Below are 10,165 nucleotides of genomic sequence, written 5' to 3' on the forward strand. Positions count from 1 at the left end.
CATGACATTTTGCAGTTTTTTTCTTCAAGTTCTCAATCACAATCCCTCCAGTTTCCTCCCAGGAACTGCAATACTTAATTACTGTGGCCATGTAGTTCCTGCTCCTAAAAGTGATTGGATCTGCATAAACATCTTTCCCTAGGTGAGCCTGGGAATCTGTGGTGCTGCTGAATAATAAAGAATAATAAAAAAGAAAAGGGTTTCTTTTTTAGATGCTGTCTTATTTCCAAACACTCCACAGTACTGGGTGATGAATGAACATTCATTCCTAGCCAGGACATACACTCTCTGGCTTTCTTCATTCATCACTCAGTTTTAAGTACATCTCTCTTTCATGGTCTCCTTTTCTTTCTAAACAAGATCCCATCTTGCAGACACACTTCCTTTCTTCCATGGTAGTAAAGTGTGTAAGCGCTGTGGCTGCTGAGTCAGGCATTGGAGCCGGTGAGGGAGTGCTTTGATTGTCTGCAAGGATTCCTCCTCTTCGATGCTCTGTGAGTTCATCTGGTGCCTCCTGTTAGAGGCGAAATGGTGCTGTTGGCATGCTGGAAGGTTAAACCAGTATCTGTCACCTGACTGATCTGCCTGCTTGCAGTCGTGACTTTCCTGGGCCTTATATCCAACTCATGGCACTATCATGCCACTTGAGTGGTCTCAACATTGGCTTATTTTTTACAATCTGTAACAATTTACAGTTATATCCCCCTCTGCTGAAGAAGTGCCACCTCAGACAGCAGCACCTTTTGTCAGAGGATAGTCCCACCTTTCCGCATGATGCTACACGAAGTGCTCTGGACTGCTGGCACGCCCTCAGGGCAGATTTTCTTTATTCTTTCAAATATCTCTGGGTACCTTCATTGCACATTTGTATGTTAACTGTCTCAAGAGCTTCCTAGGCATCTGGTAAGTGGTGCTAACCTTTCCTAAATATCAGCAGTCTTCCCTTGTGGGCTTTGTTCTGAATATTTCCTTAAGGAGACCCAGTTTTCGGTGTCTGGCTGGAGTTCTTCATTAGTTAATAGATATCTAAAGTAAAACATCTTTGCTCGTCTCAGTTTCAACATGTCTGATTTCAGCCTCACACTCTCCACAGCCTTGAGCTGTGGTCTTGGATGTCCTCGTCTTTGGTGCCTTCAATAAGGATTCCATAAAATACAGCTTTGAGAGGCCTCCTAGTGACCAGCTGGGCTTGTGCTAGAGCAGGGGACCATGTGGGTGGGTGACAGGGAGCACCTTGCAGTGCTGCCTAGTGCCCATGGCAGCAGGAGCAGCTCCAAACTCTGCTCTCACTGGCATCACAAAAGCACAAGCACTGACACCCATCTGGCCATGACACAGCCCTGCCTGAAGGAACACGTTCTGGCTTCACATATGATGCATTTTCTCGGGCTGACCATGCCATAAAGACTGGAGCTGAGGGAAGACTTGGGGTTGGAGTCTGGTTTGAAGAGACATTGGGAGAGTGTAGGGGGGTTGGGATGATGGATTTGTGTGTTTGTCTGTGGGGCTGAGGATGTACAGCAGAAGAGCGGACTAGGCCTGAAGATATCATACATGTAGCAGGAGTACATAGAAGATAGCAAGTGTGGAGTTGGGGTTCTGGCCTGTAGATGTGGGTGCCCCAGCCTGGAAAATCAGATAGCACAGGCAGGCAGCCCTGGGAGTTTTTGTCACTATCACTAGCGGTACTCAAACTTGTTAATAGCTGATGTCCTACATGAGGAGGTTATCTTGGTGCTTTGGAGGTCAGTATCCACGCAAGTTGCATTATCACCTCCAAAATGTGTGGGAAGTTTGTCACTGCCTTCAGAGTACCTCCTTCAGATACCTCCTTCAGGCTAATATACCAGAACTATTTTGGCCCTTGCAGACAGTGAATACTTTTGGTGGCCCAGCTTCTCTTCTTAGTAGTGACTTGCGTTCTCTTCCCACTGCTCTAGCAAGTGCTTCAGTTCATGCAGATCTCTCGTTCACCTGAATCTTTTCTGATTTACACTGTCATGATCTCAATGTGTATGACTTTGATTCTCCCTCACAAGTTTACCACAGTCTCTTTCAGTGACATGTTAGGGCTCATGAAGTGCTATGAGCCTGTGAAATGACAAAAAGAGATTGTTTCTTACTACCTTTCTGCTTTTCATGGTACTTGTCACAAGCATATACACTGAACCATGGTATCCCATTCCTGAATAGCCTGATTTTCTAGTTTCCTGTACTTCTGTAGTTTTAGCCCATTTAATATCTGTTCTTTTTTGTTACAGTTTTGATCCTTTCCTTTACAATTCAGCTGTTCTAACCATTTGGAGATACTTATCTAAAATTAGACTGAATTTTAGTTTAGATATCTCTGTGAACTGGAATTACACACCCTACAAGCAACTTTATCTTTAATTCAGTGAATTTTTAATATCTCATGTTACATGAGATTCTTGGCTATGATCACAATTCTGTATTCCCTATGCTGCACCTTGGTATCAGATAATTTCTCTTTGTGACCCATTGGACACATTTATTGTTATTGTGTTTAGATATTCTTCCTCTCTCACCCCTTTTTCCTTTAAAAGAGATAAATGGTTTTAATTTCATGTTTTCTTCTAACTGCTTATGGTCTTCTCTGAAAAATTATGTTCTTGCTTTCCTCTGCTCTCAAAGTGTGAAGTTTTGGGCTTTTTATTTCTGATAAGCCATAATTGCCGTCGATGTGAATATCTCTGTCCATTTGCTGTGTCTGAGAAGCAGAACAGCACAGACTGGGCAATCCCTCCCTTTCTCACTATGTGTTCTTCCACCTAGCAGTTTGAATACATAATACATAGCGACTTCTTGGATCCCTACCAGACAGTTCCCTCCTACAGCATGTGCTCCTCTTTGCATTGCAGATTGCTGTGCAAGTCACCCTGTCTAAAGGCAACAGTGCTTCTTGGAGCCCTCCTTATGCTCATTTTGCAAATTTGCTTCTAGCTACCTCTTGCAACACATTACCCAAGCTCAGGCATACACTTCATGCTGGAACTGGTGACGGTCTTGTGCAAATTACTGAATAGCTGTCTTATGAAAATGATCCATGAGATCAATTAAACTGACCACCGAAGAGACTGATCTCTTTATAGCAGAAGAATGGCACTGTGGTCAGTGCACACTAGTGTTAGCTTCGTGCAGTGGGGGGAGAAGAACAACTACACTTCTGTCATGTGCTTCTGCAGCATCACTCAATAATTTCATTTAGAAAGATGAGCCCTGAGTTAGCCTGTTGGCAAGGAAGCCTGTCATGTAGGACCTATGTTAGAGATACTTCAATACCAGAGTGCACAACCTTATTTACAAAACACAGCAACTTGAAGCCATGTAGATGGCAGCACAAGAGCACAAAGGATCACACTGCTGTTTAACGAGAGGGCTGCTGTGCGCAATTAGTCACTGATTATTGCTTCCTTGCTTAGGTCCCTGCCAAGACTGACCTTTGCTTAGGGCAAGCATTTCCTGTCTTCATCGAGCATTTAAATCACTGGTTTTCGAACTTAACTTTTTCAGGTACTATCACCAGGGTCAAGTACCATTTTTGACAGCCGTTACAGGCTTCCAGTTTCCTGCCCCTTTTAACTTGCCAAAGCAGGATCTGAACACCATGCTCCCACTTCCCCATTTTCCCCTCTGTGCAAACCAGGTTTTCTATATATATGTATATGATCTGCCTGGGACCTCCTTCCCCATTCTCATTCCTTCCTCTAAAGCGTATCCCCCTCCCCGTAACAACTCAATCCTCCCTCAACTAGCTTTCCAGCCTGAACCAGAAGTGCCCGTCCTTCAACTAGCAGCCAGTGTGCAGCTTATGGGAGAGGATGACAGAACACAGCCTGTGTGCTTCACACGATGACACATTGCCTGTGTCTGTATTAGCAAAACAATATCCATAGCTATTACCAGGAATAATAGTAGCACGTCTGTAGATACAGCAGCATTTAGGGATGGTGTTAAGGGGAGTGCTGAGGACTTGACATCCACACTGTATGCATAAGGGGGGGTTACTTTGGACTATCTATCTCCAGCCTTGTCCTATGATGCCCATTTGCAGCTACAGTATACTAGATGTGCTCTGGAAGTGCATCTTCTAGTATAGCTTCATCCAAAAAGATTGTAAATGACTGAGAGATTCTCTTCAAACGGACACTCCTGATGTGAACTAAAACACTAATGTAGATGCACCCTCACTGACCAGCTAACAGGGCTCTAGCCCTGTTGCTCCTATGGGAGGCAGTGTCTGGAGAGCTGTGTTGCATACCATTTTGGGAAATTCACAGACAGAAGTATCACAGTTTGGGAATTTTATTTTAAAGAACTTTATGGCCTGCTAAGATACTGGGCATTGCACGGTTGAGATTAAAAGGGATGAAAAATGTGCAAAGTCCATGCAATATTTTTATGCATTTAATGTAGACAAGTTAGCTGATAGCTTTCCAAGAGTAATTATCAACAGGGAATCCTCATCTAAAGGATTTCTGTGAGCTGTATTCAAAGCCTTTTATCAAAGCTCTGGAATAAAAGTAAATAAAAATAGCTGCTAATAAAAATTGCAGATGGCTCAACATAATGCATAATGAGTTTAGCAATGATGTGGCTTAATGACTGGAACAATTTACTGAGCATTACAGAGGATTTTCTATTGCTTGAAATCTTTAAGCCTAAACGGGGTGTCTCTTCCTGGAAAATGTGCTGCATCTGTACCAGAAACACTAGGCTCATCACAGGATTTGCTGGTGGACATTTTTGGCCTGATTATACAGGAAGTTGGACTATATTATGTTATCTAAATGGTACCTTATGTGCAGAACATCCATGAAACCTACCAACAATATTCTTAATGTTATAATCCTAATAAGAATTAAATGTGATGACTTCTTTGTTACTATCTGTGATGATTTTCACTGATCTCAACCACTCTTCTAGAACTTGTTAAGTACTCATTCATTACAGGAACCCTTGGAAAATGTAATAGGTATAGGCTAAGATGACATGCGTACTTGTGCACCTAACCATCATTTTAGGCACCATAGCTCAAAATGTATATATGCAAAACTCCTCTTCTAATGCCATAGGTGTCTAGATTCCATGGTTATCTACAGTCTTACTTCTCTGGGTATGGTGAGACAATCATCCACAACAGGATAACTCCCCTTCAGCTGCCTGGGAGCATGATCCTAGTCCAGTGCAAGTGTAAAATAACATCAGCTGGTTTGAAGCACATCAGTAGTGCTGTTGAACCCCAAAGAGCACCAACAACCATGAAAGTCCGTCCCTATTCTGCCCACTGGTGGAGGTTTTCCCGCAATCTCTTTATATAGCATCTTAAAAAGCACTGTTCAGAAAAAGATGGAAACCATAACTCATGTCAATAAACAATTAAATACCATTTGATTACATCAAATATAAAACTTCCCAAAATCTTTGCCCTGTAGTAGCCTTCAGCTTCTTGTCGTGCTAACTTGTGACCTTCTCTGAGAAACAACACGAAATCTTACTGTGATTCTCTTTATTTGGTTTGTTCCGGATTTTATCACTTATTGTTAACAAAATGGCAAACTCCTATGGCAGAGTCAGTTTAAAAGTAGACTTCTGCTCCAGGTATCAGCCACATATATTTTTATAGCTCTTTAGATTCCTGCAGCCTTGTCACATCTCAGAGCTAAGCTGGGTCAGGATCAAAAGGGAATTGCTTTGCAATTTCAGGGAATTGCAGTACTGTCATTTGTGAATATCAGTTTTCTAGGTGGTTCTTCAGGATGCTGTGCTTGGGGAGGTGCCATCATTTGAATGAGAACAAAGTCCCTTATCACTTTAGAGTTCCCTTAGTATTCTAAGAGTAAAGTTTAGTGATAGAACTGTAATAAAGTAATTGCTTTCTGATTCCTAAATTCTCCATGCAGTTGCCCTTATATTGCAGTGTTGGGACTGTATTTGGTGTGTCTCCTCCTTTCCTTTATCTCCAGACTCCTTGGGAAGACCTACAAAGACTTACTGACTCCTTTTCAGTTTTTATCACTCATCTATTTTGGAACATCTTTCACATGTGGACGCATCTCATTATGCTTCCCATTTCAAGGGAATGTATTCTTATGTGTATATAGTACATAAGGAATATATAAATCATTCACAAGGCTATTTATCCAGCCTGTAGACTTTTAAAACCTAAGGGAGAAGCACAAAAAATCCAAAGTTGTCCACCTGGCTAAACAATTTTCTTTTCACTTCTAGGTCCACCTGTTGAGCCACTGGAGCCAACTAGGCCTTTACCAACTCTTCCTGTTCGCAGAATTCATTCTACTTCAGAAAGAAAACACGAGAGGCAGCCAAGACCTCCTAGTCCTCCTCTGGGTGATAGGCCATCTCCTCCAGGCACAAAACCGAACATCTGTGATGGCAACTTCAACACTGTGGCTCTCTTTAGAGGAGAAATGTTTGTTTTCAAGGTACTAAGAATTCTGACTTAACCATGAGGCTTTCCACTGGGAAAGAAAAATAAAAATTTAAGGTAGTTACAGTAAGATTTGAAATGTCCCTAAAAATAACTCTGTTCCCCTGAAGCTAGTGAATGAGTAATGTTAGCAGGAAGTGTAAGCAGATTGGATTTGTAATATTTATAAACAGTGCACCGCACTGCCTGATGGGATTCACAAGCTAAACAAAATGCCCAAGCAGCCTGTGCACCAAAAAGTGAACCAGCTGAATTAGCAGAGAGTTCAGATGCCATCAAGACAAGAAGGGAGTCACCTGCAAAGCCAGAAGGCAATGCCAATAACAGAATGGGGATTAAGCCTCATTCGTTCCGTAGATGGCACACACCAAATCCTGGGCTTCAGAGAGCATGCTCTTTTATTGGGGATTCATAGCACTCAACCTAGCTGAAGCTTTCGGGGCGTTTGAGTCAACCTTGCTCATAAACTACAGCTAGGGAGGAAAGAGAGGTTGTTTGCTCAATAACCTACCTATCAGAGCACCTTGAATATAAGAGACAGTGGTCCCACCCCCAAAATACCTGTACCTTGCCCTCTGCCCAGTGGGGTATGAATGTGGACAGGGACATATTGAAGGTCACTAAGTGGACAAACCCTGCCAGTTGCAGAAAATGCCTGAACTGGAAATAGCTGAAGTCTGGGACAGTATTTGAGAGAAGTATCACATGATCTTGCCCTGCTCTTACTCCTCCCTGAGCATCTACTATGACTATTTAACTAACAATCTTGTGTAGTATCGAAAGGGCTATTTAATAACTGCCTTTGTGCCTTTGGAGATTGAGTACTTTGCTCATTCCGCAGGTAATGGTAAAGGTTGTCTTGGGGTTTGGTAGTTGAGCATCAGTTACACTGAGCCAAGCATGACACTGCAGCAGCAAGACATGCAAAGAGGTCACTCACAAATAAGTTCATAATGCTTCCTCCTGCTCCTCTTTCCTCGCCTTTCCTACTTTTCTTTCTGCCCTTTTTCACAGCACCAGCAATGAACTTCTCACCCTTTTTTTTGGGAAAACACACTGCCAGCTGCACCATGAAGCGTTTTCCTCACTAGAGGCTGGCTTGGAGCTGTCATCTGAACCAGGACTTTGTGGTTATGGGGCTTAGACAGGAATTAGTAATGCTCGATGATGGACCTCCCCAGTCTCATTTGACTGCAAAATAAAAATACTCGAACAAAACCATTCTGTTTTTCTCAGGATCGCTGGTTCTGGCGTCTGCGCAACAACCGAGTGCAGGAGGGCTATCCCATGCAAATTGAGCAGTTCTGGAAAGGCCTCCCCGCAAAGATTGATGCAGCCTATGAGAGGTCTGATGGAAAATTTGTTTTCTTCAAAGGTACTGTATATTTCGATACAAACCTACCATCCCTGCTCAAATCACACTCTTCTTTCGTGACACAGATTGTGAAAACAGGTTAGCTGCATCACTGTCCTTTTCCGAGGGGGCACTTGAAGCAGCCAGAGATTCCTGAACCACTCATCAACTTACCAACTTTGATTTTCTAATCAAAGACACAGCAAATAAGTGCCATTAGCAGCATTTCCTTGCACAGCAGAGCCAGCCCCTGCCTCTTTGCAGTACTTCTACTACTTCCTACCCTGTCACCCCCATCAGCGGCAGGCTAAGCTGCAGGTTCCTGCAGAGCTGCGCAGGTCACTGGGACTGCACGGCCTTCTGCAGCTTTACAGCAAGCTCTTATGCCGTCGTGTTCAGGGGCTGAGCTACCCTCCCAGGACACAGACTGCTATGAAATGGGTCTTACGAGTCCACTGCGTACTTTGAGTTGCAAAGTTCAACCTTAGGACTCCCTGCAGCCTTAAAAATGTCCGTCCACATGCAGAACTGCATGGTGGCTGCTGGCCATCCCAGCTGAGTCATGCAGGATACTTTCTTTGCCCTGGGGGTACTAGGAAAGATGGTTGCTCTGGCAACACCCCTCCAAAATCTGTAATAAAAAGGTGGGCTGTGTAAGAATACATTAAATAGGGCATACGTTAAAATAAGCCTAGCCTTTTCTCACATATTCTCATTGCATTTTGACTATGTTTGGTGGTCTCACCAATAATGACTGATCTATATGCGAATGTTCTCCTTTGCTTTTCTCTTTCCAGTATGACAGCCAGTCCTTAAAATACTGCTTAGCAGGGGCTGGCCTTGCCAGGAGATTCTCTGTATAAAGCTAATAAAGTTGGCTTCCATTTGATAACACAAAATAATTTCTATTTCTCCGGGGCTGGCAGTGTCCTACCTGTCTCACAGAACATGTTCAGGCAGGTTGTTAGACCTCTTAAGAGGTAGGACATTCCCAAATCACATTTCTGAGCAAGGAGGAAAAATTTGCACCCTGGTCAGAAGAGCTGGGGAGATATTGGGAAGGGTGTAGTCAGCATCCTTGAGGCAGGCCTTGAACCTTGTTAAATATGTAGGCCACTGTCCATTAAGCATTTGTAAAGAGAGGTTGTTCACAATGAGGTCAGACAGGCACCAGTATGGTGGATTGACTTGCACATGTTGTGGCCTGTGTGGAAGTCCAATGTCATTTTTAATTATGGTCCCTCTTCTTATATCTGGTCTAAGGAGGGAACACTGCTGTTAGTTGCACATCACATATATTATCTTGATGCAACACGAGCTTCTATGGTAATGATCTGCTCACTTGCCTTTTCTGAGGAGGTGGGTAAATTTGTTGGTGGTGCTTTTCCTAAAGAGACAAAATGTCCATTCTCCTGCTGAGGCCAATGTTAGCTCCTTGCACTGTGACGGTTTCTGAACATGATCCTGTCATTTAAGAGCAAGTTGGAAGCAAGGAAGAATGGATGGAAAGCATCACCATGCCCCTGTACAAAAGCACAGTACCTGTTTGTCTGAAACAATGTGTGCAGTTCCAGTCCCACATCGCAATAAAATATTAAAACTGGAGAAGGTTCAGAGAAAGGCAACAGGAATGCTCAAAAATATAGAATAACATCTTACAAGGAACAATTAAATAGCCTAGAACTCCTTAGCCTGAATAAGAGGTGATTAAGAGAGGCTATGAGCTAAGTCTGTAAGATCATGTCTAGCCTAGAGAAGGTGAATGGGAACAATTGCTCAAAGTCACTGCCAAAACAAGAACTAAGAAACATCAAATGGAACCAAGAGGTATGAGGATTAAAATAAACAGGAAGCAGCAGCTTTTTCATATAACCCACAGTTAAGCTGTGGAAGTCCTCATCATATTGTGGTTCGTTGTGGTCATTTTATATTTTTATTGATTCATCTATTAATTAGGCAAATCTATCTGTTTGTGTCTCCCCTTCATCTCTAGGTGATAAATACTGGGTTTTTAAAGAAGTGACAGCAGAACCAGGATACCCACACAGTCTTGTGGAGCTGGGTAGCTGTCTTCCCCGGGAAGGCATTGACACAGCTTTGCGTTGGGAGCCTGTAGGTAAAACCTACTTCTTCAAAGGAGACAGGTACTGGAGATACAATGAAGACAAGCGAGCAACGGACCCAGGATACCCAAAGCCCATCACTGTGTGGAGAGGAATCCCTCAGGCTCCACAGGGAGCTTTTATCAGCAAAGAAGGCTGTATGTATCTGCAATCACTACAAGTATTAGACTGGTAATAGTTTGCCTGGTTGGGGAGTTTGGTTGTTGCAAATAGTTGTGC

At 43.1% G+C, this 10,165-nt stretch overlaps 1 protein-coding gene across 4 annotated transcripts in view; it reads left to right on the forward strand.

The window, feature by feature from the left end:
• Window positions 1–10,165, forward strand: part of MMP24 (matrix metallopeptidase 24) — a 65,059-nt gene that overhangs the window by 51,342 nt on the left and 3,552 nt on the right. For all 4 annotated transcript variants that reach the window (XM_064521294.1, XM_064521296.1, XM_064521295.1 and 1 more), the window contains 3 exons: window positions 6,250–6,464; window positions 7,706–7,844; window positions 9,817–10,083. In XM_064521294.1, the coding sequence (XP_064377364.1) occupies window positions 6,250–6,464; window positions 7,706–7,844; window positions 9,817–10,083 (621 nt within the window). The remainder of the gene's footprint in view (window positions 1–6,249; window positions 6,465–7,705; window positions 7,845–9,816; window positions 10,084–10,165) is intronic.

The sequence above is a fragment of the Dromaius novaehollandiae genome, chromosome 16 (genome assembly GCF_036370855.1).
Source record: "Dromaius novaehollandiae isolate bDroNov1 chromosome 16, bDroNov1.hap1, whole genome shotgun sequence".
NCBI lineage: Eukaryota > Metazoa > Chordata > Aves > Casuariiformes > Dromaiidae > Dromaius > Dromaius novaehollandiae.